The sequence below is a fragment of the Pteropus alecto genome, unplaced genomic scaffold, assembly GCF_000325575.1.
Source record: "Pteropus alecto unplaced genomic scaffold, ASM32557v1 scaffold48, whole genome shotgun sequence".
NCBI classification, from domain to species: Eukaryota; Metazoa; Chordata; class Mammalia; order Chiroptera; family Pteropodidae; genus Pteropus; species Pteropus alecto.
The window spans coordinates 1,027,087-1,045,644 of record NW_006442110.1 but is presented as its reverse complement, the minus strand read 5'-3'; the positions used below and the strand labels follow the sequence as shown (position 1 = coordinate 1,045,644).

The 18,558-nt window shown below is 44.5% G+C and overlaps 1 protein-coding gene across 1 annotated transcript; it reads left to right on the top strand.

Annotated features, from left to right (window-relative positions):
- The first annotated feature begins 270 nt into the window (after positions 1-270).
- On the top strand, positions 271-18,337 carry GALNTL5 (polypeptide N-acetylgalactosaminyltransferase like 5). The gene is given in 9 exon segments (XM_006920661.1): positions 271-532; positions 865-985; positions 2,729-2,895; positions 5,499-5,621; positions 7,868-8,117; positions 9,725-9,842; positions 14,988-15,137; positions 18,093-18,233; positions 18,236-18,337. Coding segments are annotated over 9 exon segments (1,434 nt in total).
- The last annotated feature ends 221 nt before the right edge of the window (positions 18,338-18,558 follow it).

The window sequence follows — 18,558 nt, the reverse complement described above, 5'->3', positions numbered from 1 at the left end:
CTTTAAATGATATTATGTGTTTTATAAGCATGTTGTGCATTTCGATGTTACATAATCTTATGCATATCTGCTTTAAAAGTTTTTGATAATTGAAAAAAATACACTTTATCAAAGTATATGATAAGCACTGCTATCAAAATGATTGTTTTTAAAACTGAAAATTGAACTTAAGCCAAGTAGATGATCCACTGAAATATCTAAATGTATAGCTTCTCTTAAATCCTTCTGATTTAGGAAATTGGATGGACTCTCAAAAATGCTAGGTTTACAATGAGACATGTCATCATTCAGTGTTTACTCTGTGGATCTTTGACCTTTGGGATCTGGACAGCTCTGTCATTTATTTATTTATGCCACAATTATGTGAGCGACTGGCCAAAGGAAACCCAAGAGGCTACATCGGTTTGGTTCCTTGATAAAAAATTGCAACAGATAATTCTCCACGGCTCAGGAACAAGACCAAAACCACGTGTAAGAGTTAAAAGGCCTAACAGAGATGAAACCAAAGAACGGGGGACATTTTTAAAATTAGGTAAGTATTTTTATTTTCTCTGTTAGCCATTTTAAGGGGAAAACGACATAAATTTCATGTTCGGAAGAGTCAGGGAATGTTTTTTTTTTTTAAAGAGCAATTCGATTTTTAAATTATGAAATATATACTACATGCAGAAAATAATAAAATAGGTACGTTGTATATGTCACCTAAATTTAACAATTTTTAAATACAGTTTGCAGTATTTGTTTTCTATCACTTTGTTTTTCACAGAAATAAATTTTGATAGGTACAGTGAAAAACTTTGCCCCTTTATCAAAATGGTGATAGTAAACCAAAACTTACGTGACTCTAATCACCATTTCTTGCAGCTAAGAAGTTTAACTATACGGACCCAAACCTTGTTCATGGATTTTTTGAATATGGATTTAATGCTGTTGTCAGTACAAGCCTGGGCAGAGAGAGACTCGTGCCCGATACCAGGGATAAAATGTATGTGTCTCCTGATTTTTTGTATCGAGATATAATTAACGTATAACGTGTTAGTTTCAGGTGTACCACATAATGATCCGATGTTAGTATATGCTGTAATACAATCGCCACAATAAACCCAGTTAACGTGGGTCGCCATACATAGTTACGAAAAAATATATACATATTTTTTTGTGATAGAACTTTTAAGATCTACTCTCCTAGCAACTTTCAAAAATGTAGTACAGTGTTATGAACTACAGTCGCCATGCTGAACATCATATCCACATGATTTATTTATTTATAACTGGAAGTTTATACCTTTTGCCGCCCCTCCCCCCCAACTTCACCCATTCCACCCACCCCCTGCCTCTGGCAACCACCAATCTGTTCTCTCTGTAAGCTTGGTGTTTTTTTTTTAGGGGGCTGGAGATGAATTATTGGGTTTTTATTTTGATTTCACTTGTAGGGGAGATCATTCACGTTTGTCTTTTTCTGTCTGATTTATTTCATGTAGCATGTCTTCAAGGTCCACACACATTGTCATAAAAGGCAAGATCTGTTTTTTGTGGTTCTGTTTTTTAATGGAACTTTTTGCGTCATATAGATATCTATATCTATCTATCTATCTATCTGTCTGTCTATCTATCTGTCTCACAGTTTTTTATCCATTCACCACTGATGGACACTTAGGCTGTTTCCATGCCTTGGCTATTATAAATAATGCTGCAGTGAACATAGGGGTACAGATATCTTTTTGAGTTAGTGTTTTCTTTTTAAAAAGTCAGAATCAATACCTGGAAGTGGCATTGTTGGACCATATGGTAGGTGTATTTTTATTTTGGTTGAGTAACAGTCATTCTGTTTTCCTTACTGGCTGTACCAGTTTACATTCCTACTGACAGTGCACCTCACCAACACTTGTTAATTCTTGTCTTTTTAATAACAGCCATTCTAACAGGTGTGAGGTGATATCTCATCATGGTTTTGATTTGCATGTCCCTGATGATTAGTGATGGTGAGCATCTTTTCACATACCTGTTGGCCATGTATATGTCTTCTTTGGAAAAACGTCTGTTCAGGTCTTACACCCATTTTTTAATCAGATTGTTTGGTTTGTTTCTTTACTGTTGAGTTGTATGAGTTCTTTATATATCTTAGATATGAACCCTTTACCAGATATATGATTTGCGAATATTTTCTCCCATTCAGTACATTGCCTTTTCATTTTGTTTATGGTTCCCTTTTCTCAGTGGAAGCTTTTTAGTTTGATATAGTCCCACTTATTTAATTTTGCTTTTGTAGCCTTTGCTTCTGGCGTCAGATCCAAAAAGTCACTGCCAAGGTTGAGATCAAGGAGCCTACCGCCTATATTCTTCTAGAAGTTTTACGGTTTCAGGTCCTACATTGAAATCTTTAATCCATTTTGAGTTCATTTTTGTGTATGGAGTAAGATAGTGGTCCAGTTTTATTCTCTTTCAAGTGGCTGTCTGGTTTCCCCAACACCATTTATAGAAGAGACTGTCCTTTTCCCACTGTCCATTCTTGGCTCCTTTACCGTAAACTAATTAACCGTACATGATGGGTTTATTTCTGGGCTGTCTATTCTGTTCCATTGAGCCGTGTGTCCGTTCTCATGCCAGGGCCATACCGTTTTGATCACTATAGCTTTGTAATATAGTTGGAAACCAGGGAGCTGAGATGCCAACACACCTAAGGCTTTGAGATGAATCATTCTTTTCCCGCTGTTATTCGTGCCTGCAGGTGTCGTAGGAAACATTACCCGGTCAGTCTACCTACGGCCAGTATCGTCATTTGTTTCCACAATGAAGAGTTTAATGCCTTGTTTCGGACAGTGTCCAGTGTCATAAACCTCACTCCGCACCATGTCCTTGAAGAAATTATTCTGGTAGATGACATGAGCGAATTCGGTAAGACAAAACAACGGTCTTTCTCATCTGCTCTGAAGGCAGTGCTCTCTCTCTGATGGCGTGTGAGTTATTTTATACAAAGGACAGCTTTCGGTGGGCGTTGAGGCGGGCACTGTGCTCAGTGCCATCGCTGTACGGGTGGGGGTGTACGAACCGGTCCTCATCCTTGTGTTGGGCTCGTGGGGTGACTAATGCTCCCATGAGGTGAACGCAGGGGCGCCAGCCTGGTTTGCAGAGATAACCAGAGATGTTCAGGAAGACGTGTTGTCCAAAAAGACAGACGGGTAAGTTGGAGTCATCCACGTGGAGAGGAAGGAGAGAGTGTTTCAGGCAGAGGAAACAGCTTTGTAAATGCCCAGAGACGGGAGAAAACATGGCGAGTTTGGAGTAGTTCTGTATTTTGGTCATTTACGTGTGAATGTAGCATTGTGGAGGAGGGCTGGACGTAAAACCAGAGATATAAAAAGGCAACTGCCTGTAAAAGGGCATCGTTTAAATTTTATCTGGAGAAAATGGGGAGCTATTACAGGCTTAATGCCAGGAGGAGACACGATCCAGTTCCATCACATGAAAGAATTCTGATTGGACCAACTACAGTTAAGTGCTTCTTCCTCCATGCTCCCTGGCTTAAAGATTCACGATATTAGTACAAAATCCGATTAACTACACTTAGCATTTGAAATTAGTTGTATTTTTTTACAACTTAATTACAAACCGGAGGCAAGCCAAGAGGGACCCGGATTAGTGAAAAGAGTTTTGGAGTTTGCGGGTCTCTGTAGCATCCACACTCTGTGGCAGCAACGATGAGTCAGTGTCACATAGGTTTCCTGGACGTTTACTAAGCCCACTGTGAATCGGACCCACGGTGGGACGGGAATGAAAAAGAGGAGAAACAGTAGGAACAACAAGAAAAGGAAGAAACTCTAGATGCCTCGACTCAAAGGTAGAATGTAACTCAAGCTAATGACAGCCATGTTTAGGAATTTCACATGTTGGCCAGGCACTGTCCTGCATGACACTATTTCTGTGGGAGCCACCCACATCAGAGGGGCACAGTGCTATTTATTTCTGGTCTCGTGCGTGGGCGGGCACCTAGATAGATGGTCGGATCCCTTCTCTGATCAGTAGTAGGGAGCAACACATGTGGCCACGTGCTGGGCAAGAAGCCCCCAGCAGAGCCATGAGCAGGAGGGAACAGGGTGGGATCTTCTGCTGGACCATAGAGTTGTACCATCTCACCCAGCAGGACAGGGGTCGTGCCGTGGGGATGCCATCCCAGACGGCCCCAGGACCCCTCCCCCAGCCTTCCAGAACCACACCGTGACTTCGGAGATGTACCTGGTGACCCGCTTATACATTCTTTAGCCATCAGTGGACTCACTGCTGTTAACCAAGATATGGCTGTGCTTCTGCATCCCCTCCCTGATCCACGGTCACGTGGCTTGTGGCGATTTTACCCACCCCACCGAGGAGCTCAGGCTTCGACTCCCACAGGGCCTCAACCCAGAAAATGCGGGAAATGGGGCGTTCCGAGTTCTGATGGAGGCAAAGATGGACGCATTCTTTTTTGCAATGATTTTGCATGGGCTATAGGAGACGTTTCTGAAGTACAGCTTGCCTTTCCCAGCTGACACCAGTAGGCACTTCCGATGACTCCCTCAGCCTGGGGGGGTAGCGGACGGGCCTGGGGACCACCCCCACTGAGTTACGTGAGAGCCATGTCCAGAGCTGGCCTGCTGCCATCCAGCTTATTCAGAGTCCTGGTCCCTGTTGACAACAAGGCAACAACATGACCACCTTCTGAAAAACCCAGGCCCTCCACTTGATGTCAGAGATTACCACTGCCGGAATGCCTTCATTTCCTCGATCTGGCTCCCAGACTTCCTCTGCATCCTGGTTGTTGGAGAGGTGTTTGCTCACCTGGGAGCTGAGCCGCCGCCCCCACCCTGTCTGCCTCTGAGCAGTGCCCGGCATTCTTCTTAAAGACAAGGAAAGAGATCCCTCCTTCGCCCAGATGACAAGGAACCTGCTTCCACTGATGCCCCACCTCCTGGTCCAGAGTCCTAGGACTTAGGAAAACTCTGGGGCATCTGGATCCATCTCACCTGAGCCCAGCCTCCTTTATCGTCATCCTATTAATCTCCAAATATTAAGTGGCTGTTGGGTACGAGGCTCTGTGTCAAGAGATGTGTTTCCTGCTCTCACTACAGCAGGGCAAGGAATATGGTGGACAGTGCTTCTTGCCAACCAGGAAACAGACTAGGGGGTTGACAGTTTGCCTGAGCTGTTGTAAGTACCGTTTTGAGTAATAAAGTCAGACTGCTCCAAAGTGAAATAACTCATGCCTTTTCTAATAAAGTTTTAATAATGACTTATTAAAATCGAGGTATTTCACTGAAAACATCGAAGAATATTTATAGTTGATTTTGATGCTGAATCCCTTTTCTTTCTCTTCCTTCCGTGAGGTAAAACTTCCTTTTAAAGTTCGAACGTCTGTGGATTAGCATGGTTTGTAGGAAGCAATTGAAATGATGACAAACTGTTTTCATTTCTATAGTTACAGTTTATTAATTGTCAAGTGTTGGATTTTTTTCCCCGCCCAGATGATTTGAAAGAAAAACTAGACCATCACCTGGAAATGTTTCGGGGAAAGATCAAATTAATAAGGAACCAAAAGAGAGAGGGGCTGATTCGGGCGCGGCTGATCGGAGCGTCTCGTGCTTCAGGTACGAACATTTCTTTTGGGACGGGACCCAGCGTCTGTGTCACAGAGATCTTTCTGCCAGTGCAGAAGTAATCCTCATGGGGACGCTCCATGTCTCCACTGGAAGAAACAGAGTGGACATGGATTTCAGTCATATGAGTCTTTAGTCTTCTTTTGACTCAAAGTAGTTCATTTGTTATGTCCGATAGAAGATATCTTCTTTTGACTCAAAGTAGTTCATTTGTTATGTCCATGGTCCTTTGCAGGGACCATGATGTCAGCCCCTGCTACAGGATGAGGCCCCCAGATACAGACTCTGAGTGGCGCTGGAGACCCAGGGAACCCACGGGGGTGCTCTTGGGAGCCACGCTTGCTGGGAGTGAGGGAAGCAGGGTTTCGTGGGGCGAGCTGGGCTGGGGTGCAGCTGCTCATCCCACGGGAGACTCTGAAGCCAGCATGGGCGCCAGTTCAGGGCCGCCGAGGCCAAGATGAAACAGGAAGGGAACGAGATTACGGAGAGAACTGTCCACGAAGGATAAAGGGGAGAGGGAGGAGTGCGGGCCAGAAGCTGCTGGCCTGGCCCCCGGAAAAGGAGAGAGGAAAGGAAGGAGGTTTGGGTTGAAAGAGCTTCAGAGAGGCTCAGCTGGGCTGGCGGGGACCGCGAGCTCAGATGGTCCGTTCGAGCAATCCTGCATTGGGCCCCAGTGGCCCGGCTCGGGTTCTCCCCAGGGTGCTTGGTCATTGGCTGGGAGCCCCGGGGCAGAAGGCCTTGCTGTGAATACCACAGTAGATCCCGAAGGACGCTTCGGAAGCTGTCAGACCCTCTCCTCACTGCAAGGCTCTCTGAGCGGCACCCTCTGGGCTGCCACCAGGAGCCGTGCAGAGAGGGGACATTGCCCTGGACAAGGCAGCCCCCATCCTCCATCAGGGGCTCCCGGGGAGGGACTCAGCTGTGGGCCTGAGCAGCCAACGCTGCGTGAGGAGGAGTCCCGGGGAGCGTCCGAGCTTCCCTGCCGTCCAGCTTCCCAGAAGCCTGACGCTCAGAGGTTGCCGGCAGAACACTGAACTAGAACCAGGGGAGGTGGGAAGTGTCCAAGGGCTTCGTCAGGCCGCGTTGCGATCCGACGAGCTGTCTCTTCCTCAGCACGGCCTCCCTATGGGCAGAAGACCGAATAACAGCAGAATCTGATTCTCTTTCGCTGTGTCGGCCTAACCGATGGAGACAATGCTCTTACCTAACTACACAGACGATACATACTCATCGTCCCAAACGCAACACGAGCCACTAACACAGCGCGGAGTGTGCGCTTTCAGACCTTGGGTTTTATGCACGAATACACGTGTGTGTATACGTACAGCTTTAAGGGTTTTTAGATATATAGAATCACGCTATATTGTCCCGAGACTTACTCTTTTAATTTCATTTTAATGTTTTGGAACTTTTCCCATGACAGTACTGAAGACTCACGTCAGTTTTTTGATCATAGTGTGGTAATTCGGTATGGATTCCGTGAATGGGTGGCCATCATTTGTTTAGCCATTTTTCAAACATGTCTTATTTTTTACTATTCCTCAAAAAAAACAAACAAAAAAAATGCTTCACTGGCAATTCTCGTACGTTTATCTATCTCTACGCAAACGTATGCTGGCGCCTGTGGGATAAATGGCTCCAAGTGGCCTTGTAAAAGAAATTCTTCTTTCACATTGTGATGGATACTGCCAAATCGTCCTAAAAAAACAATTGCCTCAAAGAACAGTCCCAATGCTCGCACTGGACCTCACCAAACACAGTTTCTTTATTTTGGCCATGCAATCCCCACCACGTTCTCTGAGCAGAATAGAACCGCATTAAAGCTTGAACTCGAGAGCAATAATAATTATGCATCTTTGCATCCCGAGCACCAAACTAAACACCAAAGAAAGCATCCTTGCAGTAAACATTTGCTAAATTGAGGTGATCTAGCAAAGCTAAGCTAAACTATGTTTAATCGAAGGCTAGCTCTGTTCCACCTGCTTCTTTAGAATCTTCCCGAAACCCACTCTTTACCACGTTCACCAGCAACTCCTGAACAATCCGTAGGGCACGATGTCCCACGTTCCTGGTTCAAAATAAAGTATGTGTTTCTTGTCTCCCCCAATGGAACTGAAAGCACCTGGAGAGCCAAATCCATAGTAAATGCTCGACAAATTGGTTGTTTCGAACGTTGATTTGGGTCGTTAGATATTTCGTCCGTGCGGACCAACACCAGCCTGTTCTTGCTTCCCCAGGGGACGTTCTGGTGTTCCTGGATAGCCACTGCGAGGTGAACCGTGTGTGGCTGGAGCCCTTGCTGTATGCCATCTCCAAGGACCGCAAAATGGTGGTGTGCCCTGTGATAGATGTCATTGACTCCACGACCCTGGAATACAGGCCCTCGCCTCTAGTGAGAGGAGCTTTCGACTGGTATCTGCAGTTTAAATGGGACAATGTTTTCTCTTATGAGCTGGATGGACCAGAAGGACTGACTAGACCCATCCGGTGAGATTTCCTCTGGATGCGGACACTACTTGGGGAAAAGAAATAGACACTACTTGGGGAAAAGAAAAACTTTCAGAGATTATTCCTTCAGTTTCTTGGGCTTAATGGTATTCGGTTATTTATCTTGTTTCTAAAAGTCTGTAATAATAGAATTTGGTAGGTTTTGCGTTTTCTCCATTGAAAATGAGCATCTCGCCCCAGCTCACAGCAGCTCCCTGGGGAGTGTCCCCCTGATCGCGGATGTCCACCCTCGGAACGTGGACTCGGTGCTCAGGAGCCAGCTGTGTGCCGGTCAGCGCTGTGGGCGATGTCTTTGCCGAATTCAGTTATAAAATACTTATCCCAGGGCTTCTACCTGTCCTTTTACAGGTTGAGATAAACCTGATTTTCCGAGATTATTAGCCTTGAAATCTGTATGTCTAAATGTGAGAACAATTTGAATACTGTGAGTTTTCACTGCATTCATGAGGCTATTTCGTCCAGGTCACTTTTCACGTTTACTGATAACGTTGGACGCCAAGCTCATTTCTCTCCTTTTCCTCTTAATCTGTTTCACAAACCACATGAGTAAAGTTTCTAACGCCGTGGCCGAAGAAGTCCTTTATCGCCGCCTCTGTTAACTCTCGTCTCTTAAACACGCTTTAATCAGGCTTCGTTCCCTCCCCCAGCCAGACCTCGTTAATGGCCTTCGCAGTGTTAAATCCAGCGTTCGGTTCTCAGTCCTCGTCCCTCTGGCCTGCCAGCAGCGCCCGTGCAGTGGACCTCTCCCTTCTCTTCGACAGGCCTTCCTCCCTGGCCCCAGGACCCCACGGTCCCCTGGCCTCGCTGCTCCTCCTCCTCCTCCTCTGCTCGATCCTCCTCTTCTCTCCAGCCTCTTACTCTCGAAGTGCTCAAGTCTCAGTCCTCTGTCCTGTCTTCAAAAGACATCGAGAGTTTGGCCACGTCGCACAGCCTTCGTTGCTATACTGCTATCCAGGACTCCATCATCCTTCTCTGGGACCACGGCAGTGACCTCCGCCTGACATCCCGACTTACGCCTCTGCCTCTGACTCACTCATTTATCCCTAACACATGATAGATGCCTAATAGACACTCTTTTGAACAAATGAATGAATGAACGAATGAACGTGTAGTTATTTTAATTTTAAAACTATTTAATTTGGTATTGTTGGGCCCTCTATTGGTAGACAAAAAAAAAAAATGGATGTTTTGTAACATGATTGTTTTTTCAGAAATAAATATTACAATTCACTTAATGCCCTTAGAAGGGGAGGGGTCTCTGAACTCCTCCCCAATTCAATCGTCATCCCCATGGGAAACTCACATTCTAAAGATAATTTTCCCTCCGAACAAGACAACATTTAATATATATTGCCTGCATAACTTGTTGCGAGCTAAGTAAAGGTTATTGTCTTCTTTGGGGTCGTTATGGTTTTAATTTAATAATTTTTATATACTTAAATGTATGTTAAGATAATTTCAGTATTAGTTAATGTGGTTGTTTTCTAGTTTTTAACTACGTTATCAGCAATGTTCAATATAATCTTGGCAGAAATTCATAATGACTGAGTCTTGAAATCAACTGACTATTTTTGTGTGCTTTTTAGGTCTCCTGCAATGGCTGGAGGAATTTTTGCTATAAGAAGGCATTATTTTAATGAGATTGGACAGTACGACAAGGGCATGGACCTCTGGGGAGGGGAAAATTTGGAACTTTCGCTAAGGGTAATTCAGATTTTGATTTTTAAATAGTTACCTTTGTACATCGAGAGCGAAATCTAACTTTAAGTCACGTAATCTGCTGTGGCAATTATGCCATTTTTCTACACGAGTGTCCAGTACTATTCTGATGTCTCATGAGATATACAATTCATGAGACTCTTTGCAAAAATCGAAAACATTTAATAAAACTTCAGGTTTTCTTACCATATGTTATTTCTAATGTATGGTATCAAATTAATATAATACCTTTAATCTCCTTGCGGAAATCTTTTCTATTATACTGATAGTCTTAGTTTTACTGCAGCGGGAATAACACAGGATTAGGAGGAGGGGACCTGGATGCCACTAAGCATACGGGCCATCTTAGTTCTCAGTCTCTCCATCTGTTAAATGACAGGACTCAGGAGAGGATGTCTGAGTTGTCTCCTAACTCTTAAAGTCTGAGATGCTCGTTCCAAAACGGATGAAACTTGACATCATTATGGCACATGGAAGAAGCCAGCCACATATTTATATGAGTCCATTCATACGAAACATCCAGACTAAGCAAATCCATGGAAACAGGAAGTAGATTCAGGGTTGCCCTGGGCTAGAGGAAGGAGAGAGACTGCTAAAGGGTTGCAGGTTTCTTTTTTCCGCGGTGGGAGCGCTAAATATGCCCTCCACGGCAGTGATGCTTTCCCAGTCTTGTGAAAATGCTGAACATCGTTAAACTGTATGCTTTCAAAGGGTGAATTTCTTGTAGCATATGAATTACAGCTCAAAAAAAATTTTTTTTTAAAATCCTATGATGTCGGAACACTGGGCCTCGGGCCTTCGAATGAGTCCCAGCTCTACTATTTACTTGCTCTGTGGTTTTCGGCAAGTCATTCATTTTTCTAGTTCTCGGTTTCCTCGCCCGTTAAGTAGAAGTAAATATAAATGCCATTCTCGGAATCTTCTGAAGATTTCATGAAATAATTGGGGTAGAGGATAAAGCACCAAGTAAATCTTCCAGGGGAGAGTCCAAAGAAAACATAAAGTACTATTCAAAGGTTTGTCCCATGGTTATCATGTGTAAACATTTGTTTTTGACTCAATTCTAACCGGTTTTTATAACGATCACTTTGGACTGTGCATAAAAATCTAGGCCGGGAGCTCCCCGCTATTACCCTTGCCATTTTTCCCTCATTTTTCTCTGTCTCGTTTGTCTCTTTTCCCAACAGAGACATGTTAGTGGAGAGAAAACAGCTTAATCCATGAATTTATAGGAGCCGATTAATAAGCGACAGCCATTGTTATTCAAGTTTAAATTTTGCCATCTGTTCCTTGTGCTCTGTGAAGTCATCTGCAGAGACCGTACTTTGATTTTCTTATGTTATCTTGGCACGTATTAATTTGCTTTTTGTATTTTCTTTCTCCGATTTTTTTTCTGGTTTGGATTTTATCTCCCTCTTCCTTCCTTCCTTCCTTTTGGCTGGTTTAAAATTACAGACTTCTTTCGTAAAGCTTCGGATACTTTATTATGAATATAGGAATACCGAGAGCAGTATATTCTTCTCCTATTTGACAACCTTCTGTAAATCCGTTATTTTCATTGCTGCTGCTTTTTTTTTTTTTTCATTCATGTCTTCTCTTTAGATCCAGGAATTATTTTATAAGACCCATGCCTTTAGCACTCTTCTTTGTTTCATTGATTATTCCTCATTTTATTGCATGGCTCTGAGAATATAGTATACGGAATGGCCCCCTGTCGGGGCCTGATAAGTTAATAAACACATTCTTGTGTCTCAGAATAAAATCAATTTTGTGAATGATACACGCATAGTTGAAAAGTGAGTGTATTCTTTTCCCTGGTATTTCCTCCAGAGAGTAACGACAGTTAACTTATTCCAATGTATTAATTATGCTCACTTCAATATTTTCAACCACTCCATTCCTAATGGCCCCTTCCGGTCTTTTTGGTATGCTTGAATCTCTCTTTTTCATAAACAAACATCTAATTAATAAATAGCTAAAGCATTCTCTGGACCCTGGCAGCGGTCTCTGACCAAGAGAAGTGACCTGTCTTTCTCGAGAAAAGGTCACCTGCCTATCTATACGTCTCCGTTTCTCACGTCCTCTTCGTTCTAGTAAATCAGCGTCCCGGGGGCCCTGAGCGTCTTGCGATGTTATTCCGGGAACTGTGACCGGTTTAATATTGGTGTGTCTAATGGATGGCTCTTGGTCTTCTGTATACTCGAGGTTACTGCAGCATTAGACACTGCAGACCAGTCTTTTTCAGAAGTTTCTTGGATTTAGGACACTTCTGCTTCCTCTTCCATTGCTTGCTGGTGCTGAATTTCCTTCCCAGGACTTCTTCTGTGCATCTCTTAAAAATGGGGATTCCCAAGATTGTTGTCCTCATCGACCTCTCTTCTCATCCTATGTGCTCCTCAGAGTTCAGGGCCATCGTCAGCCATTTTGCACCTGTGAAGCCATGCTCGTGGTTAATATAGTCCATTATTTCCTTATCTGGTGGGAAAAAACCTCTACTCTGAGTCAGCTGAATACCTCGCACCTGCAGTCCGACCACCCCACCCTTCCCGAGGATTTCTGGACCCTCCCGTGATCCAGCAACTACAGGGACAGCACCTGGCAGGCTTGGGCCACCAGGACCTGTGGTGGCACCTCCGCGCTGATCGGCCAGCGTCCGTATTAGGATTCTTCATCACATACCCGCGTCAACTCCCATGGCTGTAACTCACACCTGCATGGTGACAGCACCCAAATCTAAAGTTTTAGTTTAGGACTCTCTCAGGAGTGCTACTTGGGTTAAATACAGCCATCATTTAAGGAGCACCTTCTGTGTCAGGCTGTGCCACATGCCGGGCGTTCAGAAGATGACACGATCCTCATTCCTTCATTCGTTCATTAGTCGGCAATGCTTATCGAGAACCTGTCAGGTGCAAAGCACCGTGCTGGGTGCTAAAACCCAGCAGCGCACAATGTAAAGTGGTTTGTCGCGTCACACAGCTCGAAGCTTCCATTACTCGTTTAATTTTACTTCTGATAAACGTAACGATGGAGAAATAAGGAGTACTGTGAGATCACACAGAAGGGGAACCTAGCCTGTCTTCAGGGAGGTGTGTCTTAGATGGCTCCCCTACTGAAGGGGCATTTAAAATGTAAAGGCTAAAACTGTGTTTCCTTTATGTACCAAGTTCTGGCTATGTGTGATATGCACTGCTCTGCAATCTTACAGGTAGTAACTCATTTAATCTTCATAATATACCTGCGAGGTCGCTACCACCATTATTTCCTATTTATAATGGGGAAACTGAGGCACAGAGCGGTCGAGTCACAGAAGTCATAAGTAGTACGCTCCGAATCTGCTTCATACTATATACTCAAGTTCGGGTCTTGAGACCGGCTCGGTTCCACGGTGTTTCTAAGTCACTTTTCTCGGTAGCCTCCGATGCTCTGAATTTGTTTTAGCTGCTCTGATCTCAGAGTTACTATTGCTCGTGGCAGGTGGTGACTCACAGGTGTCCAGGGCACTGCGGCCTCACGCCCAGCCTCGGAGTGGTTCTCATAACCAGGCTTCAGATTCCCACTTCGGTTTCCCTGGCAGAGTGGAGGCCAGCCTCGAACTGTCCCTAACAGCCTGTGTCATGGCCGGCCCCATGACCCCTGGGGCCTGTGCTCCATCCTGGTGTCCTCAGGCAGGGGCAAGGGGCAGTGCTCTGGGAACCCAGGCCCTGCCACACACTTGGAGCATCACCGGCCACAAGAAGCCGGTTTCTCTGCCTCCCCCAGACTGAACCTCTTAGATGTTCTGCCATGTTAGATTCGGCCCAGGGGGGCTGAACCTCCTTGGACGCTGTAATTGGAAAACAGCCCACCTGCTGCCAGCAGAGGGCGACCGAGGCGGACCTCGAAGTCCGCGAACCGGAGGACGAGGCGGCCCCTGCAGCGCGCCCTCGGTTACCTCCTCGGCCCACCTGCTCAGCATCTCCGCCCCTACGGGGTTTCCCCAAGGCCCCCTTTCTCTTCCTCCTCCTGCTCAGTACCCTTATCCATTTCACACTCCAGCGACCGACTTTATGCCGATGACACCAATTCCAGTTCCTCCCCAGTTCCTTCTGCGTCTGAAGCTTGTGCGACCTGCTGCCCACAGGTTACCATCATTCGCATGTCCCCTAGGCATGCTAACCCCAACAGTGCAAAAACAGAACTGTTTTCCAGTCCCTCGAGCCCATTCCTCCTCCCCCGTTCCCTTTACGGTGGACGACCCCACCACTCACTACCTGCCCACCCCTCACCCCGCTCCCCGAGGACCTGCTGGGTCTCTCAGGCCTCACCTCCCTCCGCGGATCCCACCAGTTCTACCTCTAAATCACCCTTCGTCTCTGTCCACTTTCGTCTGTCCCCACCGCCATGGTCCACAGCTACGGCTTCGATGTCATTTCTTCAGGAAGGCGTTGGTGACCTCATCCTTCCTCCCCCTACACACGCGTGCACACACACACACACACGTCTGTGCATGCTTCACCGTTCCACACATCTACCTAGACTAATACCGACTAACAAAGTGTTAGGACAAAGAGTAATTTTTACTTTCTTCTGTGTGCTTTCCCACATTTGCCAGTTTTTCAAGTCATATTTTACTTTTATATAATAAAAAGTTATTTAAAGTAAATGCTATAGAGCGTTTTAGTACAGAAAGATGAATAATTGAATTCGGTCATGATCAGCCTTTCTCTTCTTACTCGCTTACGTCCGGGAATACTCAGGTACTTCTGAAAATGGTACTCTCAGAGTACTGTTTGAGAATCTTTTAAGACACTTTATCTTCCCACTCTTCACACATCATCAGCATCAGAACTGGCCGTGTATGAGAGAGGCAGAATCACTTAGTATCGGAGCGCTGGCCATGAGTTTGAACCCTGTGCTCTGCCGCCTACCAGCTCTCTATGTCACGGGGCAAACTTCTTAACCAAACTACGTATTACTTTTTTCATCCATAAAATGGGGATAATCACGGCACGTACATTATAGGGTTGTCGTGAGGATTGCATGAAATAAGAAACTTTGTAAATGTTAACTATCATTATGTTGAAAGAATTCAGCAGTTGCCCATCCCTGGCAAACGCATGTTAATATGTTTTCTGTGTTTTTTATGCCTAGATCTGGATGTGCGGGGGCCAAATCTTTATACTGCCCTGCTCTCGAGTAGGACACATCACTAAGCAGCAATTCTCACATTCATCCGGAGTTATCAGAGCCATGACATATAACAGTCTCAGACTGGCGCACGTTTGGCTGGATGAGTACAAGGTAAACAAAGGATACGTCTCTGGTCTGGAAAGACGAGAGTACGGCGCGGGGCTTTCTCTAAAGGAATCTTCTACCGCATTTTCAGATATGGATTTTTTTCCCCTCAGTTTTCCTTAAATTAGCAGCACCCCTTTCACTACTGGCCCCCCCATCTCCAGACCGTATTCTCAATTAGTTCATTCTAAGCTGTTACACTTGTACCAAAATTCAAATGTCTCAGAAGTAAATCAGCCAACACAAGAGTCCTTTTCCCCCTAGATCTATTCTCCCCCGACCCCAAGGATTGCCCCTCTGGAGCAAACCCCTCTCCTGCTGTCATCCCCTTGGGCAAATCCTTAGATTCTCATCTTCCTCCACGAGGTTCCCAAGTGACGTGGCTGCTCCGGTCTGGGGACCACGCAGGAACCTCCACTACCTCTTTTCTACCAGTGGTCAACGATTTCTGTACCAAAGCCATGCCCCTTCGTTTGTGCATATCTCCCCAAGGCTTAAGCCCCTTGCCAGGACCTGGAAAGCTACACATACGGAGGACGCGTAGTTGTGCCTTCATTTTAATTCGCAAGAATCCATGCACGACAGACACGGACGGTAACCTCAAAAAGGCCTCCTTTCAGACACACGGGTAGAAGTATGGAAGAGTCTCCGTGGTATTATAGGTCCTGGTCTTGATCTAATGTTTCTTTAATTTATTATTTTAAATGATAAAAGTAATAATACTCAATTGCTTTAGTCATCAGGCAATGTGAATTAAAACCTTAGTGAGAGGTTTCTACACAGCTGCCTAGATTAAAAAAAAAAAAATGTTAAAAATCTAATAGGACCGAGTGTCGGTAAGCAACAGAGATTCTCAGACACTGATGGTGGGAGTAGTAATCCTTACAAACTCATTTTGGAAAACAGTTGGGCAACGTTAAGTAAAAGATATGGCTATCCCAGCAATGCCTTTCTGTGTACGTGCTACAGAAATGCGTGGGTCTGTGCACCAGAGCACGTGAACAAGAATGTTCATAAACAGCATCGTTAGCCCAGAATGAATACAGCCCAAATACTCATCAAGAGTAGAATGGATAAATGTGATATAGTTCATCAATACGGCAATGAAAATTAACCAACGGTAGATACGACAGTATGGGTAAATCTTAGACATAATGGTGGACAAAAGCAGCCAAACGCAATAGAATATGGTGGTATTCCATTTCTATACAGTTAAAATGGGTAAAATTAAGCCATATAATCTGGGCAGGTATAATTAGATAGCAAAGTCAGAAAGAAAAGCAAAGCAATGAATCCATAATCAGGACAGCATTTAAAACTGAGAGGAAGGATTCTTCTGATCAGGAAGGGCAAGGCAGGGGGATGCTGGCAATGCTTTATTTCCCACCCTAGCGAGCATTACGCGGGTTGATTTTTCAATAATTCATTAAGTTGCATATTCATATTTTATGTACTTATTGTACGTTTATTATATTTCCTGATTTTTTTAAAAAGGTAAAACCCACTCATTTAATGAAGTAAAAAGTAAGCTTTCTGACCCCATAGTTCCACCTCTCGAAGTCATCACTAAATTACTGTTTATGGCTTCTTGTTAACACACATATACTCACAGTACATATCTTTTTCTTTTACATAACTAGATTTGCACAATATTTTGTTCTGCGATTTTTTTCCCCATTTGTTAGTATATTTTAAAAACATATTGTCAAGGTCTTTCAAAATCAGAATATATAAATATATCCTTTAAAATATTTCCTTTGATTGGATCTACTAAAATTGATCCCGTTAATAGTCCCCCATTGATAAATATTTTGACCATCTCGGCTTTCGGGTTTTCCTTAAAACTGCTGAAATGAACATCCTTTACACATATCTTTTTGTGCATTTGTGTAGCTATATCTCTGGAACAAATCTCAAGACATGAACGTCCTGGGCCACAAGTTCATGCATTTTAAATCCTGATGGATAATGTCCATGCTGCCCTTCACCGTCTAGATTGTCACCTATACTGTCATCGAATGTATAGGAAAGTGCCTGTTTCCCCACAACTTTTCCAACCCTGGTTTTAATTAAATTTGGTATTTCTTCTAATCCGATAGGTTAAAAATTATGTATCGTTGTTTAAAATCGTATTTATTTAATTACAAGAGATCTTGAGCTTATTTTTATTTTTTGATTACTTTTCTGTGAACTCATCACAGATTTAAACAGTCGGCTCGAACACTGAATTTCACAGAGGATATAGTGACAAAAAGTTCCATCTAACTTACAAAGCATGTAATATTTGACATAAAATCAATACATTGTATGACACGGCACACTGGGAAATTTAATGAGTGACACTGGACAAGAGAGGGCTTGACAGACAGGGAGATGTGGCCTCAGGTTTTCCCAGCATTCATTCCAAAATGACGACACCTCAGGCCCATCCCGTGCACCAAACCACGCTGGAGAACCAAGACTGGCCCGACACGCTGACAAGGACCCCTGGGGAAAATCCGGAGTGGCATGCCCGTCATATGCTAATTTCGATACATAAACGCCTTCTCTAGTTAACCCTATCACTCTGCTATGCGCTGGCCCTTGGCCCCACACCGTACCCCATCTCTGAAGACATAGAAGAGTCAATCGAGACTGGGAGTGAGGGTTTTTGTCCTCGAGTATCATTAAGAAGACCAGGAGAAAGGGGATATGTTAAAACAGGTGGCTGTGATTCATGGGCTCTCGAGAAGCAGGACCCAACCCTCCCAATCCTCCTACGCCACCTCTGCTGTGGTCCATCACAGCAAAGACTGTGGGGCAAGTGAGTCCCAGGTCGTATGTGTGTCCCTATACAGAGGAAATCAAAAGGTATTTTTTTTTTAAACTCAGGTGATAAAAATACATACTGCTATGTTAGCTGCCATGATTTGATTGCCTAAGATCTGTTCGGTTTAATGCAACTCTCTTTTTTCCATTCAGGAGCAGGTGTTTTTACGAAGACCTGGTCTGAGGTTCATTCCCTACGGAAACATTAGCGAACGTGTCGAGTTAAGGAAACGGTTGGGTTGCAAGTCCTTTCAGTGGTATTTGGACACTATCTTCCCAGAATTGGAGCCATCTAAGAGCCGCTGATAAAAGGAAAACGAATCATCCCCATTAATAAAGGGTTAAAAAGTCCCCCAGCCCTTCGACCCACAGGCGAGGCTGGGTCTGCAACAGCGTGAAGTTATGTGAAGTGTGATAAGAAACACAGCAACCAGAGTTGTCTACTACAGGGGCGCCTTTTCCTCCCTCTAACGATAGCTCTGAATACTCTGTCACTCATCTGCCACAAACTTCTGGGGTGGCAAAGCCCTGAACATTAAAAATGTTGCTGTCACACAGTTAAGACTCTATCATACAATGTTCTCCAGTTGTTCGCCAGACTCACTTGGTCCCGGTGGAC